Source organism: Hyperoodon ampullatus (assembly GCF_949752795.1).
Source record: "Hyperoodon ampullatus genome assembly, chromosome: 3".
NCBI classification, from domain to species: Eukaryota; Metazoa; Chordata; class Mammalia; order Artiodactyla; family Ziphiidae; genus Hyperoodon; species Hyperoodon ampullatus.
The window spans coordinates 72,067,212-72,085,860 of NC_136916.1; the positions used below are offsets into that span (position 1 = coordinate 72,067,212).

The window sequence follows — 18,649 nt, forward strand, 5'->3', positions numbered from 1 at the left end:
CTGGGTTACCATTTCATCTCAAGGAGAAGGTAAATATTTAAGCCACATGCTTAAATACAATTTTAAAGATTAGCTCTTAGTAAACATAGTTTCCATATGTTCAATAATATGCACTGAAATTAAACTAATAGGAAAAACATGGAAATTAAAAAAATAATTCATCAAAAGAACATAAATTCTCCTACAGTTGATTTCATTGATTAAAATAATATTGTTAAAAATTAGTATCTGTAACTCTCACTAATCCAAAATAGTCCCTGGTTTATCTACTTTTTTTTTTTTTTTGCAAAAATTACTGAATGAATTTGGTAATCTCTAAAGCTTTAAATTCACTAATTATTTGAACTCTTTGATTTGCTTTATCCTGGGAAGAGTAGCTGTCACTGGTATCTCCAAACCTAGAATTCTAACACTTAGTAGGGTAAATTATATTGATTCTGATTGTTTTTAATTTAATGATTTTGACTGTCAATGAACTTTATCTTAGTGATATGACTTTTGAGAAATTATAAAATAAAGAAATGCCTGTGTTCAATTTATTCATTTTAGAATCAGAAAAGCTTTTCAAATGAGCATCTTACCTAATTTATATTTCATACAGAACCACTAGAATCTCAGTTATTTAATACTGTGACTAACTGTATATTCAGAATAACACTTCCTTATATTTGCAACATTTATGTATTTTTATGTCCTGTTCCTTAAATATATTTACAAGTTGTTATTTTTGGAAAATCTTAGAATTTTTGGAAAGTGCAAGTTCTAGCAGTTAGCTTAGATTTGGAATACATGGCATTAAACATAACTGAAGAACAGAGTGACTTCACACACTGAAAGATTAAAGATATTTTCTGGGGGAAAGCTAGAAATTCGCCTTTCTCACAATTATTCTGTTAAAAGTGATTGTAAACAACTCAGTGTCACAAAAGATGTGGAAATAATAGTACACTGCCCATCATGCTCTTGCTGGTTTTACTTTAAATCTTGAACATCTCCCCCTGGGTGTTCTCATAGCCAAAAGGCAGCTGCCTCCTGAGGAAACCAGATGCTGCCATCTTAAAACCAGGACTGTGCTTGCTTTTGCACCCCTATTCCGCCCAGGCGTCATTAGTGCCAGCCTCACCTCTTGGAGTGAGCACACTGCGGCAGAGACAGACACGATCCCAATAGTGAAATCTCACATGTGCGTGGGTGCAGGAGGCAGTGCCCTGCACCAGTGTCCGCGCCCCAGACCCGTTCTCAGGTCTTCAGACCCCAGGGCCCCTTGCTACTGACAAGGCGGCTTCTTGTCCAGAAAGGGAACTTCCTAAAACGCCCAAATGTATACTGCAATTAGGTAAGTGTTTAATTCTAATTAATCCAATTTTACTCTGACTTTCCTTCCCGTGGCGATGAATTACAGATTTAAAAAAGTAGCCTCACAAGCTAGCTTCCTTCTAAAGCGAGGAGCAGATGCGGACACAGAGGCCTGCGTGGAGGACTAAGGAAGACTGAGGCCAGGCCAGTAAGGTGCTCAGGGCTGGCCCTGGAACAGGAAAGCTCTCGGAGAAACGGCCTCCGGTGGCTGCCTGCTGACACGCCCTTTCCATCTCAGCTCTGAAAAAGAGGGATCGCTGCTTATTACAGGAGGCATCGATATTCTCCCGCAGGCTACCAAGAAACTTCATCGAAAATGTGGCCTATCCCAAACCTGGCCCAGCCGCGGGCCCGGAGCCCTCCCCCTCCGCTGAGCCGGCCCGAGGCGAGGGCGCATTTGGTGAGAGTCTGGCGGCCTCTACCGGAGCGCCTCTGCAGAGGAACGTTCCCCAAAGCCGGAGACGACATGTGGCGCTCGGGCGAGGTGAGAGCGAGCGCGCGAGTGCACTGGGGACGCGGCGGGGCGGAGGGGGGGCGGATCTCTGCAGCAGGGCAGAGCGCGGCCTCGGTCGCGGAGCGGAGCCGCAGGGCGGCGGCGGGAGCGCGGGGGGCACCGGAGCCTTTCGGCCCGGGAGGACTGGGGAAGTTCGCGCTGGCGGCATGGGGCGGTGACGCCGCACTGGCCTTCCGCTCCTGCCAGCCGGTTGAGAGCAGGCGGAGGAGGAGGAGGATGCACCCTTACCGACGGCTTGCCTTCCCGGGCCGGCGCGCAGGGTAAGCCCGGGCGCGCGGGACCGGGGAAGTGGGGTAAGAAGCTGCGGGCGAGGGCGACAGGACGGGCGGCCCCGGCTTGGTCCGCACCCTTATGCTCGGGGCTGCCTGTCTTGGGAAGGCAGGTGGAGACAGGCGGGGAGCCACGGGCGGCCGGGAGCGCAAACTTTCCCCCGGTGACAGCGGAGGCATAGCCAGCGCGGGAGCTCAGGGGGGTCCAGAGCGGCGCAGCCCCGCGGGACGGGGCACCAGGGCTCAGTGCCCACGGGCTCGCCGGTAGGAATTGGGGCGTGGGGCATCCGCCGCCGTCACTGGAGCCGACGGGCGGGATCGCCTATCCGGAGGGCCCCATCGGCCCCAGGCCTTCGAGGCGCGCGGCGTCCAGGAGCTTCCTGCAGGGTGGGCGCCGGCTCGGCGGCGGGGGGCGCGGGCGGGTCGCGCGAGCTGCTCGAGGCCGGGGGACACCAAGCCGGCACTGCACCGCGCGCTTCTCTCCGAGAAAGAAAGCGCCGCCCGGCAGGACGCTCCGCTCGGACCCCGGGCAGGAGCCGGGCAGGTCTGCTGGGGCCAGAAGCTAGCCGGGGAGGGTCGGCGAGCGTTTGGCGTTGGGCGCGCCGCTGCGGACCGGGCAGAAGGCCGACCCTGCCGGGCCGTGGGCACCAAGCCGGCGGAGGCTTACTTCCGCAGTGCCGCCCACGCGCCCACCAGCTCCCGCGAGCCCCCGCGGCGGTCCCGGGACCGTGGGAACGCAGCCTCTCTTTGGGGTCCCGGCTCCGGGCTGAGGGCAGCAGGAGGCGCCGCCCCGGTTTCCCGCATGCAGCGCCGCCTGCTCGCCGCCGGGACTCTGGCCCGGGTTTGGCGACAAGCCCCAGGACGCGCCCAGGCGACCCCCGCCCTGTCTTTCTCGACTCGAGGGCCTTGGATTCTGAGGTGGAAGTACCTGTTGTGTGTTTCCCATTTCCGGAGTTGGCCTGGGGTCGCCTCGGGAAAATGTTTCTTTTGAACACGCGGTGCTCCTATAAGATGTGTATCTATTTGCGTTATGCGCATATTGAGAAATATATGCCTTCGCTAAGGTTAGTTGCAGAGCCCAGGGATTGTGGCTACTTGGATTTCAAATGCATTAATTAGGGCCCAGCACAGAGCCCAGAGCCAAGAGACTTTCCCAAATGCAGTGATTTTTAAGTTCTTCAGTCATGGGGACAGATTGCTGAGAAAGTGGCAACCCTCCCTTATAAGCAGTTCTTATATTATCGTGATCTTGTAGAAGACCTGTTTCTTAAATGTGCCTTTTTCCCCCTCTTTCCATATACTGTCTCTCAGCACCTTGAAGAACAAGGAGTAGCTTGCTGACTTTGAACGCGTGGCAAATATTTCAGAAAGGTAAAAGTATTCCACTTGTGGATTTGACAGATGCAAAATGCAGTTAGATAACTTCAGGCATTGAATTTAATAATAGGACTAATGGATCATTTGATAACATGGTAAAAATAAAACAAAGTATTTGAGGCATGGGAAAAAATAAATTAGGGGAATGATTCTGCACCTTGAGTAAAAGTGAAAATTAAGCCTACTGTAATTTCTTTTTATGCCCCCATAAAAAGGCCAGTGAACACAGATAACTCCTGATGTGGAGCCGTGCTGCACAAGGACAGCCAGGCTCCTTTCTTTCTGAACTGTGTGTGTTAGCAGTGTGATTTGATTCCAGGAACTGCGTCACAGAAACATTCATGTTTATATATTTTTCCCCCTTTCAGCTTCAAGATCAAGGTTGAGAAAGGAACAGTTATTCTTCCAAATTCATCTGCTTCAGCTATTATTCTTATTGGGAATGGACAATGGAATGTTCTCTAGCTTTATCATGATCAAAAACCTTCTTCTGTTTTGTATTTCCATGAACTTAGCCAGTCACTTTGGGTAAGTTATCATCTATGCTTTGATTTTACGATTTTCGGGGCACAAGTGCCTTTCAGAAACTTTGCTGAGCAGTGTATTAGCAAACCTTCGCTGGCCACCTTTGCAGTCCCACACCCTTGAACTTGGTGTAAATAAATAAAAGAGTCCTTGCCCTACCCCACACTTTATTCCTGAGCAAGGCACTTGGAATAAAGGCACTTTATTCCTTTATTCCAAGTGTGGGTCTCTGAAGTGAGTCAGAGAAAAGAGGCACATTATGTTTTCAAAAGTGGAAGAAGATGGTTTCAGAGTTGGCTGTGTTTCCTCCCACTCAGGTTAAAGCACGATTCAGAAGTTGACCTGCCTAAAGGACATTTATTGCTTGTTAGACAAGGCAATGATCACCATTCTGATTGCCCTCCTTGGTGCCATTATGCAAAGGAATTTGCCTTTAAAGCCAGGCTCACACTAGGCAGCACTGACAAGGACTTGCAGTGGTCCTGGCTTGAGGCATAGGCCTTGAACTGTGGCCATCTGAATGCAGAGGTAGATACCAGAAACTACATGTGCCTGAAGATCTGCAGGACACCCAGGCATTTGGCGTTATCAGTTCCTTTCCTCTTCTTCCCCAAACTGTTCTGGCTGATCAAAAGGATTGTCACTTGAAGTTGGTGGAGTATAATTAAGAAGTTAAATTTTAGGACAAAAGTCACCAAGCACCCCTTCTGTGAAAATCAACTGTGGAGGTTGCACTTGTGTGAAACATGGAGGGATCTTCAGGGCACGGTGAATCTGCAACAGATCCCTACTAGCTGGCAGGAAGGAGGACCCTTCCAAGAGCATAACCTTCTCTCTTTGTCCTCTGGACATTTTCTGTTCTTTTGACATTCCCAGGTGTGTACAGAGGAGGAAACAGAGAGAGAGAGAGAGAGAGGCTTGTGACCATCCCCAGGTGTGTGGCTGGTACATGACGGCAGTGGGGCTGTGTACCAGCTCCGTCAGGGACTAGTCCAGTCCTCAGCACCGTGAGGAATGTGCACACTAACCATGCCTGTGGGACGTGCCTCTTAGCCATTCAGGGTATTCCCTTGGGAAAGAGCATTAGTTGTTATTCTTGCCTTGCTGCTTGTCTTGAGTGGTTATTTCCCTACCTGTGCCTTTGGTTTTCTTATCTGTTCAGTGAATGTCTTCCTTTTCAAGGGCTCTCCCTGCTGCTAAACCTTATAGGATTTAACCATGATGTTCCTACATATCTCTGCATGAGAAGTGTGTTTAGAAGTGAAATCATACACAATATTTAAATTTCCAAGTTAATACATTAGGTAGTTAATTTGCTTACTATATATAACGCATATATTTAGCAGTATTTCAGAGGTAAGAAATAGGCTAGGATTGAGAACATGTATTTTTTCCTAAGATTTTGGTCAGATATATTTTTGTGAATCTGCATTCTGTAGTCACGAAGGTATTGTACTCTCTGGTGGATGAAAGTCTGAAATATGAAGGAATGTGCATACCGAGTTTAGCCGTTAGAAGCAGCTATACTTTATTTATTATTTAATTTGATGGCTTTCTGAGGTTATCTTCAAAACAGAGATATATCTGTTAGTTTCTGGAAGCTAATACAGAGCAAGTGGTAGAATACCCCTCAATCTCCTTAGAGAATTAGCTGTTGGAGAAGTTTTGAATCTGTTAGATATAAGGTCAATAGTCCATCCCAAAACGATACCTACTGACTGCAGAAAATGTGTGAGACACAGAATAGTATGTGAAAAAGAAAAACATCCTTAATTCCACCACACAGAAACAATCATTCTTCATATTTTGGTGTGTTTTCTTCCCCTTGTTTCTATGCCTAGCTTTATACAGTTGGGATCATACTGTGCCTTCAGTTTTGTGTTTTTGTGCTTTCTTCATGCCAATACTTTGTTACTACAAACTTTGAAATGTATGATTTAAAATGGATGAATATTATTATGGTGCATAAATGCTTCATCATGGGCTACTTCCCTAATTTGGGGTGTTTACATTGTTTCCGGTTGTGCTGTTATTGCATTTTCCTACAGTGAACATATTTGGCTTACAATTGTTTTAAGTATTTGAGATAATTTCTATTAGAAGATCTTCCTGTAAGTGGGATTTTACGTCAGCTCCCCTGAGTACTTTTAGCTCTTGGTCCTACATGTCCAGTTGCTTCTGAGCACCAGGATCTGCAGCAAAGCAGGAAGCCCAGCAGGGTGTGGTTTTCAACAGAAGACATCTTGACACCTGGGGGCACAAGTCCCTATTTATTTCCCTTCTTATACAAGGCTCCTTTCACTTGCTTATTACTATAAATGAATTTAAGAATAATTTTGTCAAATTGCAAAGAAAGTTTCAGAACACTTATTTGGCTTAAAATCTTGACAAAATAATAGCTATTGCAATATAGAGTGCCTGTTTGTTATGTGGTCTGTTTTAGATAAACCCTAGGAGGAGCCTTATGAGCTAAGCATCATTAGCCCTGTCTTATGGTCGGGAAGGCAAGAGTAAAGGATGGCTAACTGGGGAAGTTCGCCAAGCCGGTCATGCTGGAGTTCCGTCCTCAGCCCTCCTCAGAGTGAACCTGCCTGGTGGTCCTGAGGCTCCCCTCCTGATTTCATGTGGTTTGCAGGGAAGGTCTAAGTCAGACTGATCTATAGAGGAAGGGGACATAATTTTGAAAGGTATTCTCTGCATTGGAGTAGAGAGAGTTTTCTGTTCTGAAATTACAGGAAAAAAAGAGTTTGGGTAAGCTCTGTTATTTCCCCCAAAGAAAGAGTTTATGTGATTTGGTTCTAAAGAAAGGTGAACGGGGAAGCATGTAAGGCCTTAATTTGAACATTGTGGGACAAGAGAAATGCTGATGCCTGTAAATACGTAAAGGAAACCAGACAACTGGTGGAGGGTTAGGAGGGTGACAGGAAACCAGTCAGGGAGCAGAAGGAAAGAGACAAGTACACGTGTGCTTTTGTGCAGTACAAAGTTATACCCAGTGTTTGTGAAAAGCATGTGGATTTGGCAATCAGGAAATTTATAAATGTGATAAGCAAAATGTATTTGGTGATTATATAAGATAATGTGAAATTGCTTTGAAAATATGTCTCATTTCTTCTCCTTCTTCTCCCTTTTATTTTCTAAATTTGATCAGAGCCACAAGTAGCTCATTTTCAGTAGCCTTTGTAATTCTTCTGTTAGTTTTAAGTTATATAACAGAGCATGAGTCAAGTGTATAACAGAACAGAGGCCTATTTGCCTGTCAGCCTTATGCAATGTCACGTTTAGAGACATGGTTTAATTTGAGGCATTATGATTATTTTAATGAGACCAGTAATCAAATGTACATGGTAAAAAAAAAACTAGCACAGAAACAATGTCTGAATCAATGTAATGTCAAAATACATAATATTAAATTTAATCTGGAATTAGTTTATCATCATTTGAAAACTCATACTTTATCAGACTTGATTGACCAGTGTTAATTGTAAGATAAATTTGAGGATTATCAACTCAATGATAAGGTAAAATCTGATTCCATTCATTTAATAGTATTAAACATTTTTTAGAGGTTTATCTATTGGAAAATTAAAAATGCATTAGAATTTTATCACATGGGAGCTACAATTCAAATAGACTTTGGAAAACAGTATTTTATAATTGGCAATTATAGGCAGATTCTTGTAGAAGTAGCTTAAGAATAGGAACAGATAAGGTTCTTCTTTATCTGTCTACACAAGTGTGCTAACCGGGACCTTTGGTTTCATGAAGAGGGCTTATTCATACACTTTCTCAAGGACAGTTCTCTTCTTTTAACTAGAGCAGAAAGTATACTCTCTCTGAGTCATTTAAGTAGTCACAATGTCTTTTTAAATGGCAAGTTCTCTCTTGTGAATCCCCAGATGGCAAGTTCTTCCTGCCTGTAGCTGCTGGTTCACAAGACCCAGGACAAAAAGCCATCGTAACAATTGTAAAAACACAGAGAAGTGCTGTGAAGCAGTTAGGACACACACAGGTGAGGGGGCGTCTAAGTGGAGGCTGCAGAGATGGCCAGAGATCTCACATATAGTAAACATTTTAGGTGACTAAGATCCTGCTACAGAGTAACGCCCAATATTTTTTAAGGCACCAAAAGAAAATACTTCCAAATTACACACTTTGTAGAAGAAACTCTTAGCAGGTTTATCATGCGAACAGGCAGAGCTTAGAAGGACAGTCAGCCAGAGTTGACCCAGCCGGCCCTGTCTGGCCATCAGCTCCAAGATGAGTCACTGGCTTGGTTCAAGGGGAGAAGGAGAATGTGGGCTTTTGGATTTTTTACAAAGGTGCAATTGCATAACATGCATATTTTAATTGGTGTGAAATTTCAAAGGAAAATATTAGAATCAAAAGTAGAAAAATCTTATCATAGAACTATGGTGGCAGCAACAATAATTATCAGTGTTTACATGAGTATTTCTCCTTCATTTCCAGAATGCATTTTCAAAAAAACGTACTGTTTAATTTTCACAAAACCTTCATTTTGTAGGTGAAAAGAGTTCAGGCGATAGAACACAGAGAAACATGTCTAAGTTTCATCACTGGAAAGTGGAAAAGTCAGGATCCATCTCCAGGCTCAGGGCCTGGGCTAGCACCCTCCATGCAGGACCTTTTCCAGAATGTCTGGATATTTAAGGTGCAACGAAAAGGGATAGAATGGGGGAAAATCTATACTTTGAAATGCCCTAACCTAGAACTCAAATAACACTGCTCTAAAGATAGTTGGTTTATCGCAGCCTGAATAAAATCAAATACAAAATATGTACTATGAAATATAATGTTATAGCGAGGGAACCATATTATAGGAAAATTAAGATATACTATGAAACTGGCTTTAGCAGTTCATTGAAAATTCTGTTTTATTTGTATTTATTTAACACTTTATTTCAAGGTCAAAAGGCAAACCTAAAAATAAATGAAACCCAGGACCAGTTCATTTTCAGTTTTAACAACAACAGAAAAAATTGGGCCATCACTCCATAATCAATTTGGTTCCTATTTCAGGGATGTAGGTGTCATTTTGACAGAGGACAGTGAAGCTGCTCTGTGTGGCAGCAGAATTACTAAGCCTGCCTGCAACTCAGTTTCCTAATCTCCAGGTGGAGTTAATAATGGATCTTATGTCACAGGGTTGATGTGAAGGATAAATTGCTGAATGAGTGCTAAATGCTGAAACATGGCCAGGTAGGGAGGGAGTGCTAAGTCCAGGCTAGCTGTCCTGGGTGTTGTGACCAGGAGACCCTGAGGTTTACTAGACCCATGGGGTGGGCACGGCAAAGTCATGTCAGCAGAGTCTCCCTTGCCACGTGAGGGAGCACATTCACAGTCACAGGTTCTGGGGATCAGGATGTGGGCATCCTGCAGTATGGTGCCCTGTGGCTGCATCAGTGTTTACTGAGTCCTTCCTACATGCCAGGCACTGTTCTAGGTGCTGAGACTCTGTGGTGGGCAGAGTAGAGCCTGCCTTCCAGGAGGACTCCTTCTAGTGTGCAGTAAACACGTACTTATCAGTTGGGTCACAAGGATTGCTGAGAAGAGTGATCAGAGTAGGAGGTAGTGAGTGTGCTGGAGAGAAGTGCTCAAGCAGATGTCTAAAGAAAGTGAGCATGTGAGCAGCGCCCTTCATGGAGATGATTGGACAGGTGAGAGAAGCAGCAGATGCAGGGTGATGAGGAAGCAGTGTGAGGAAGGGGAAGGTTGGTGGGAGGCAGGACCAGAGAAGCAGTTGGGAGGGTCAGATCATGAAGGACCTTGTAGGCCACAGTAGGTAGTATCAGGACGAGCAGTTGGCTGTTGAAGAGTGAAATATGAGCCCATTGAGATGTGACCGTAGAATGACAAACGTTAAAGCTGACTCTGGCTGCCGAGTGGAGAATACACTAAGAGTCCAAGGTGGGCAGGCTTAGTAAAGGAGGGACCAGGGAGGAAGTTAAGAGGCAAATGCAATGACCCAGGGGAGGGGCATTTCGGTCAGCAGGATCTGTTGATGGGCTGATGTGAACGTGAAAGAAGAGGAGTCAGGGATGATCTCCCCAGTGCTTGACCTGAAAACATGATGGGTTCAATTGGCTGTTGTTGAGCTGGTGGGGACAGTAGGAGAAGAGGCTGTAGAGAATCATAAGTGCAGCCTTGGACCTGTGAGATGCTTGTTAGATATCCAAGTGGCCAGGCAGACCATTGGACATACGGGTCCGGAGTCAAAGAGGAAGAGATTGGGGATGGAGACATGAACTTGAGAGAGACATTTAAAGCCATTAGATTGAATGAGATCAATCAGAGATTGAGTGTAGACTGAAAAAGGGTCCCTGGACAGCCCTGGAACACACCAGGGTTTAAGGTCAGGAAGGTAAGAAGCAGGCAAGCAAGACTGAGGAGAAGAGGCCAGTGAAGATAAGAAGAAGAAAGAGAGTCATGTCCTGCGATGAGCGGAGAAGTGTTGTAAGAAGGGGATGTGGTCAGCTGAGGGCTGAGACTGGACCTTCGGGTTTGGCAGTGTGGAGGAGTGGCCAGAAGAGAGCTTTCACTGGGAGGCAGTTGGGCAAAGCCTGAGTGGAGTGGAGCAAGAGAAGGGCGGAGAGACAGCAGAGACCTTTGAGCAGAAAACTCCAGTGAGTTTTGATGAGGAGAGAGGCTAAGGATGGAACAATAGCTGGGAGGGGATATAGGGTGAATGAAAGACTTTTTAAAGACTTGATGTAATTACTGATAGGAATGGTTGGGGGGAGGGAGACCCGTGTGTGATAAGCACCAGTATGATTCATGTGCTTTATAATCATATATGTGGGGCACCCAGTGTGGCTGGGGGGAGGGAAGGGGCTGAGTTTAGGGAAGTGGGCAGAGTCAGATGAAGGGGGTGTGGCCTGCAAGACCGGGACCTGGGTTGCACCTTGCAGGTGGTAGGATTCTGAACCAGGCTGCAGTGGTTGGGGACAGGAGTGGAGCATCTACATGGAGGGTGGCAGACAGGGGTAGGGTGGACTTGAGCACTGTCTACGGAGCTGACAGGCAGGACCAGGGGCACCTTTGACAGGGGCACCATCTAAGAGTTCTGGCATAATGTTTTATGGCCATGACTTTATCCACATAAAGCACACATGTCAATCCCCGTTTTCCACCATAAGAGGGAACAACTCTTATTTGGAAACTTGGGGTTGACTTTCACGTCTGGCTATATCCACCATTTTTTTTTTAAATTTTACATATTTTTTAACATGGTTAGCTAAAGTGGCGTGCAATGGAAATTTGAAGAAAACATCACAAAACCATGCCATTTAGAGGTACTTATTTAGTGAGCTTAAAGTAACAAGCAAATAAACTGAAGAGACATTTCTCAGAAGTAATTAAATACTGAAGAAAAAATGCAGAAAGAAATGCAGTTCAAGAAAACAGATAAGCTGCTGCTTAAAAGCAATTCTGTTCCAGTCCCGAAGTAAGTTCACATTCAAGCTGGCCTGCAGATGCAATTACCTATCCTATTTTATGGAAATCAAAAAATGCCTGTCAGCATAAGCAGAGATAACATCACAAGAAATGCATCACACATTGCCATCAATAGCACCATTTGTGGTACGGGACAAAAGATTTTTCTTCCACAGAAATGATGACATAACTTGAACTTGAACTTGAACTTGAACTTGAACCCTTTACTGAAATAAGGAGACCTCATCAGGCATCAGTTGGTAAAATGAAGCACCTTTAAAGATGGACTCCACCTCATAGTGTTATTACTAGCAGAGATTGTAATACTGATAGAAAAGATACACTGGAGTAAAATTTCCTCAAAAAGAAAAAGACTCTTAGATTTGACTACCAGTACAGCTCTTTGCTCACTCCTCTTTCAGAGTAATGCATGGATTCTACTGCAGGTTTCACCCTGTGTTCGTAACTGATTTTGGAGACAGTTCTCTTGGGATCCCTGCGCTGCTGTATTCAGACTCCTCCCTCCCCATTCCTCCCCGACTCCCCATCTGAAACGCTGCTGATGGCCTCATCCATCCCGCCTCTACCCCCTGCCATCACCTGAGCAATGGGTCTCTACGCCTCCAGTCTTGCCTCTTCTAAGTCCATCATCCCCAAGGTGCCTGGGGGCCACAAGGAAAGAAAATGTCCCTGTTAAGATGCTCTGAGTTTCCCACCACCTTCAGGCTAGATCCTAGCGGTGGAGCTTTTCACATGAATGCGCCATGATTTGAGCCACACACGTGGCTCTTCTCACCAGAGTTCAACGTACCCTCTGCAAATGTCGGTATTTCTTTTCTTTTCTTTTTAAAAATTTTTATTGGAGTATAGTTGATTTACAATGTTGTGTTAGTTTCTGCTGTACAACAAAGTGAATCAGTTATAAATATACATATATCCACTCTTTAGATTCTTTTCCCATATAGTTCATTACAGAGTATTGAGTAGAGTTCCCTGTTGTATACAGTAGGTCCTTATTAGTTATCTGTTTTATATATAATAATGTGTATATGTCAATACCAATCTCCCAATTTCTTAGTGCCACTGCTCACAACCCCTTCCTTTGGCTTGAGACCTGATCTTCATGCTTGAAGCCTTAGGTCTGCTTTCCTCTCCTCTGACCCCATACAAAGCTTGATCCCTCCCCTTTGAGTACATAGAATGCCCTGCATATTGCAAAGATTCCTGCACCAACCATATTCTACAGAAATCCTCTGGGAACGTGGCTTATTCTTTTAGATGCAGTCATGTTCCCTAGGTTGGGGATGCCACCTTTCTCATTGACACCACCAGTCCTCACCACAATACCAGGCACATGGTTGATGTCCACAATACCTTTGTTGAGCTGAGCTGCTGGGATAAGCACTGGGCCCAACCCGACAGCCTCTCTGAAGACGTGAGAGAGAAGAGTCACTCTCTGGGGTCATTTGGAGTCACTCTGGCAGTTGGCTCAGAGAGCAACCTTTCTGTTTCCAATCTAGACAGGCTTAGAACAGTACCTCTCCCCCATGGCTGCACATGAAGATCACTTGGGGACATTATAAAATACCAGTGCGCATTCCTCCTGGGTGAATTAAAGCTGAGTCTCTAGGGCCTAGAAACCCCTAGAAACCCTGAAGAGGCTAATGCAGAAGTCACAGAATCAAACGCCTTGAAGAGACCAGATGTAAGACCACAGGGACAGGTGGGAAATTTGCACAATTGCTAGAGTTGACCCTTTCTAAAGTCATTCACATTTATTGTTCTGAAAACTCTGCTGGTGAAATAAACCCATTAGTGGACCACGTTTCATGGCTGTCTGTTCCCCACTCCACCTCATCAGAAGTCTCTGAAAGACCCAGAACCTCAAGCCTGGCAGGGGCCACTCATAGCGTTTTAGGAAGCCCTTCCACCTCCTGAGCATCTTGTACCACCCGTATCACTGCCCATGTCACAACCACCAGCTTCCTTCCTCAGTCTGGAATATGGGGCTCAGAGTTCAAGTTTAGGGATCGAGTCCTTGTGCCTTTTGTATAGACCTGTACCTGGGTAGGAAGTTATAAAAAATGAGGATGTTTTAACATGCGTGGTTAGGTCTACATTTCCTTTATGATCCCTTTTCTGGAATATCAATCTGAAAATATTGCAACTGTTTCATAGACTAAATGTGACATGTGTTTGTAGAAAACAGGCAGTAACTATAAGGAAACAGTTCATATTTTCAGAGAACCTAGTTCATTAATCCTGATACTGAAGGGGAAATCAAATTTTTCAAGCATTTCTACTTTATCTAAGGTCGTTCTCAGAAATAACGGATCTAGTCTCAGCTCACAAAATCTGCTTCTCCCCGAGATCAGAGCCTTCAGCTTATCCTGGAAGCAGCTGTGTACTCACAGCTTACCTGAGGGCCGGCAGAGCTCTTTGGTTTTACTCAGAACAGTGAAGATGCAAGCTGGAGCCTGCTTTCTGTACCTTAGAGGGCTGAGGGCATCTTGTGTTTCCACCTGGAGGACTCGTGGATTTGCTCACTGCGTGGAATTGCTCACCGAAGGCACAGCCCACTCTTTGTGTGTTACTTTGTTTTCCTAGCCCAAATGGAACAAAGCAAGCTGAAGTCACTCTGTATATTAGAAGCAGTCTGTAAAGATTATACAACTTGATATGTATGAGCAAGTTCACCAGACCCCTCTGAGAGTCTCCTGTATGCTGGCACGTCATTTGCTTTCAGTGGTAAGGGAAGGGCCTTCCTCTCCGTAGCAGTGAAGATGGTGCATTTTGTAACAACGAGCTGCAGATGAATGGTTTTTGAGGAGGATCTATGGACTGAGGAGGACTTCCCAGTTGTTCACGAGAGGAACCTCTACTCCTGCCCCGACAGGCATTTTCAGGACTTTTTTAGAAACCGTTTCCTACCTCCTAGGGCCTACCTTCAGTAAAAATAGAGAAAAAAATCACTGCAAATCCCCAGCCATGGCCTCTCTAAAAAAAAATTTTAAATCCACAGATAAATAGAAGAAGCAATTACAGCAAAAGATGGCAGATATTGAAATTCCTGCAAGAAAAGTGTAATTATATGTAAATGGGTGTAGATATATTTGAACTCTTTTTAAAATTTTGGCCAAAAAGTGGAAGAAGAGCTTTGGAAGTCTTAGACATTGCATACTATCCCATTGCTTTTGGCAATGATTTGGGTATTTGTGAAGCAGGATTCAGAGCCATGTGGAATGGTGTTTGTCTGAGTCAGTGGTGGAGCAGTGTACCAGAGTATCTGGGAGGCAGTTCCCCTGGAGACAGGCACTGGGACTGCATGGTCTGTGGGCATCTCCATAGTCTCTATCTCTGGACAGTCAAGGCTATTCAGAGCAAATATAATTTAAGAACATTTTCACAACAGATGTAATAGTTTTTAAAAATGTGCTTGAAACATTAAAGTATGCTTTTTCTTTTATTTTTTCTCATTGTGACTTTATTTTACATTTTTTATTGAGATATAATTGATATATAACATTGTGTAAGTTTAGGGTGTGTTGATTTGATACATTTATATATTGCAATATGATCACCACCTTATCATTAGCTGACACCTCTATCATGTCACATAATTATCATTTCCTTTTTGTGATGGAAACACTTAAGATCTAGCCTCTTAGTAACTTTGAAGTTTATAACACAGTATTGTTAAGTATAATTACTATGCTGTGCATTAGATCCCCAGAACTTATTTACCTTCTAGTTGGAGGTTTGTAACCTTAAATAACATCTCCCCAGTTCCATCACCCCCAGCCCCTGGTTACCACCATTCTACTCTGTTTCTACGAGTTGGCTTTTTTAGATTCCACATACAAGTGATAAGCCTTTTCTACTAGTGTGCATGCTCTCATCCCTCCTCTAAGTTAAAGAGCCAACGGGGACCTTCCAAAAATTGGACACTTGGACCAAGCCCAGAATTGAATAACCAAACTGGTGAGAGTTATGAGCACCATGCGACGTGGACATTGAGGTCAGATTTACTTTGAGCAATAGTTGTTCAACTGGGCATGTTCAGAGTTCCTTTCATAAACTTGGAGGACAGTGTTAAGCCCCTTTGTTCTGACATTAGGTCTTCAAGGCTGAGTGCTTTGTCTTTCTAAAGTGTGAAACTACAATAGATGTCAGAGAAAAGAGAATTCAATATTTTTAAATACTAAGTCACAGAGTAAAAAAAGTATGTGTCTGTGGGCTCCATACTAACAGGGCTGAATTTTAGGTTGTTAGAGCTTCAACAATATGCATTTTAATGGTGATGGGAAAATTAGATCCAAAGAACTTTATAGTGTCTCATTCAAAAGGGAGTCACTTTAGGCCATTAGAGAGTTGATCTGTTTAGATGCAGTCAGTGAAAATGACCAATTTTTGAGAAGTGGGTGGGGCAGGTACTGCCCTCAGTGCTGCCCTCAGATCCACCTGCTGATGGCAGGGCTCAGCGTCCATTCCAGCCACTTCACAGAAGAGAAAGTGCATGAGCACAGTGGGGCCCCACAGTCAGGCACTACAGGGAGGTCCCAGGAGCCCTCTGTTCTTCTCCCAAGTACCAAGGGTGCTTGACTTCTCGGGACCACAGCTGGCTCTCAGCTGGGTTGAGTTCCCCTTGAAGCCAAGCCAGATGTGCAGGTCAGGTTCTTGGTAATAACACATATCTTGCTATTTGCACTTCTGAAAAAGCAGCAATGGATGCCTGAGGTGGAACCCATGATGTTCAGGTGTGTTACCGTCTTCTAGACTTGTGACTTTCTTTCCCTCCAGATAACTTCCTCGGTTTGCCCAAATCTGCTCAGGGCCATTTCTCATTTCCAGGTGCTCCATCAACATACACTTTTGAGGCCTGGATAACTTCACTGAATTGTACAAACTAGACTGTTCTTCCTGTGAACCTCCTAGAAGGTTCTGCCCGTCTTCTCAGGGTTTTATCGTAAGTTGACATGTTGGGTCACACAGAACACTGTGCTCCCTTAGTCTCTCCTCTGTGGCGACATCACGTAAAGCCAGGGTTTTCAGCCTGGGCTTCACAATTTCTGCTCCCTGCATCCTGTGCTTTGGCTGGAGCTGTGTGTGCTGGCAGCTGGCAGTGCTGATGGTACAGAAGCCCACAGACTCTGTCGTCCCTTCACCATATGCTCCAGTCCTGGCATAATGCTCATAGCACAAATGCTCCCAATTAAGGATACAGGGAAATTTGGGCACACCAATCTTACTTTCAAATTGGATAAAGTTTTTAATGTCTCCCCGACACCCTATAGTCCATTGCAGTTGACTCACTAACAAAATGAAGACTCAGTTTTTCTGTGTTTAAACCAAACTTCTGAAATACCCTGTGAGTGGGTTAGGTTCTGCTAGTCCATGTGCAGTGACTAATATGTCTTAAAAATGGCTACACTATTGACACAAACAGCTCTTCAGAATCTGGGAGGGATGGATTTTGAGCATCACGTAAGGTTGATGGGCGACCAGCCCAGAGCCAGCATTCTCTGGCTGGCTATTGAAGAATTAGGGTTATTCAATATATTCAAGAATAAGGCTTATGTATGCAAAACAATAACCTGGGTAGTACAGGAGATCATTCTTAGATGCCCTCCCTTCAAGACAAGTCACCATATTATTCCCTGGTTTCTATACTTTGAGAATAATTTGTAAGAAATAATTAATACAAGCTTGAACTCTTTCTTTTGTTTCTCCATTAAAAAGCTTTTCACAAATGCCAACCAGTTCTGTAAAAGAAGAAACCAATGACAACATCACAATATTCACCAGGATCTTGGATGGGCTCCTGGATGGCTACGACAACAGACTGAGGCCTGGGCTCGGAGGTTGGTGTATGCTCCTTGGCTGAGGCCCTCGAGGCCCAAGGGAAATTTTTGCTTAAACCCAGCTCATGTTTCCTGTGGTTCAAACAATTCCTCAAAGAGCTTCCCTGCTAGGAGTTTGAACTGGTGGTGTTGCTAAGGCTTCTGCATATTATCATTTTCCAGATGCAAGAAGCCAGGGGAAGTGGTTTCCCTGCAAACTCCCTTTTCTCCCCAGATAATGGTAAGGCCATTCTGGTCCACTTAAGGAGGAACCACTTCTTAGGTGTTACTGAAGCGGAGGTTACCCTATGTTAGGAAATACTTTATAATCAATGTCATACCCTCCCATCTATGCGAGTCCTTTTCAGAAATCCACTATTCAGTGCAAGTGCTCATCACACCATTACATGTTACAGGTTTAATTTTTCACTAGAGCCATAATCACAGTTTTTACTTTGACCCTATATAGTTGATAAAACTAAATGTATAGTAAAATATGCTTTCAGGGTACAACTGGCTTAATTTTGTGCTGAGAATCATGTGCCGTTTCAGGCATGTGTGGTGCCCTTGGCTCTAACCGATTTAGATGTGGTACATTTGAACCTGCTCTATTAGGTAAGGAGGGACCTTCTAGCAAATACATTCCCAGAGGAATATGGTTAGTCTTTCTCCATTATTTGCATTTTTAGCAGGGACATTTACTTAAAGCATCATTTGACATTCTCTGCCTTTTTGGCAAGACAAGTCCACATAGGCTCCTTGACACCGTTTTACTCCACCCTGAGTTATGTCCCTCTGAATTGTGAGCTGGGGCCCTGGTGAGGAACCTGTGTCTGTGTTTCAGAGCGTATCACTCAGGTGAGAACGGACATCTATGTCACCAGCTTCGGCCCGGTGTCTGACACGGAAATGGTAGGTGTGAGGCGCGGCCCCACCCAGACCACTCTAAATCCTGAAGGCACTGGCCCAGGGCCTCCTCTCCTTGAGTTGTCACCTGGTTGCCTCCCTTTGCACTAGGAATACACCATAGACGTGTTTTTCCGACAAAGCTGGAAAGACGAAAGGCTTCGGTTTAAAGGGCCCATGCAGCGCCTGCCTCTCAACAACCTCCTTGCCAGCAAAATCTGGACTCCAGACACCTTCTTCCACAATGGGAAGAAGTCCATCGCCCACAACATGACCACGCCCAACAAGCTGCTGCGGCTGGAGGATGATGGCACTCTGCTCTACACCATGCGGTGAGTGTGCTTAGTCGTGCCCTGGGCTGCCGGGCAGGGGTGGGGGTGGGCGGAGCCGAGAGGAGATGGGCTGGT

General features: G+C 44.9%; 1 protein-coding gene across 1 annotated transcript in view; it reads left to right on the plus strand.

Annotated features, from left to right (window-relative positions):
* Positions 1-3,892: 3,892 nt before the first annotated feature.
* The window catches only part of GABRA5 (gamma-aminobutyric acid type A receptor subunit alpha5), a gene marked incomplete at its 3' end in the record, with an annotated part of 100,751 nt that continues 85,994 nt past the window's right edge, over positions 3,893-18,649 (plus strand). Inside the window, exons 1-4 of the mRNA XM_079700806.1 lie at positions 3,893-4,044; positions 17,236-17,357; positions 18,181-18,248; positions 18,354-18,574. Of these exons, the coding sequence (XP_079556932.1) occupies positions 3,959-4,044; positions 17,236-17,357; positions 18,181-18,248; positions 18,354-18,574 (497 nt within the window). The 5' untranslated portion in view covers positions 3,893-3,958. The remainder of the gene's footprint in view (positions 4,045-17,235; positions 17,358-18,180; positions 18,249-18,353; positions 18,575-18,649) is intronic.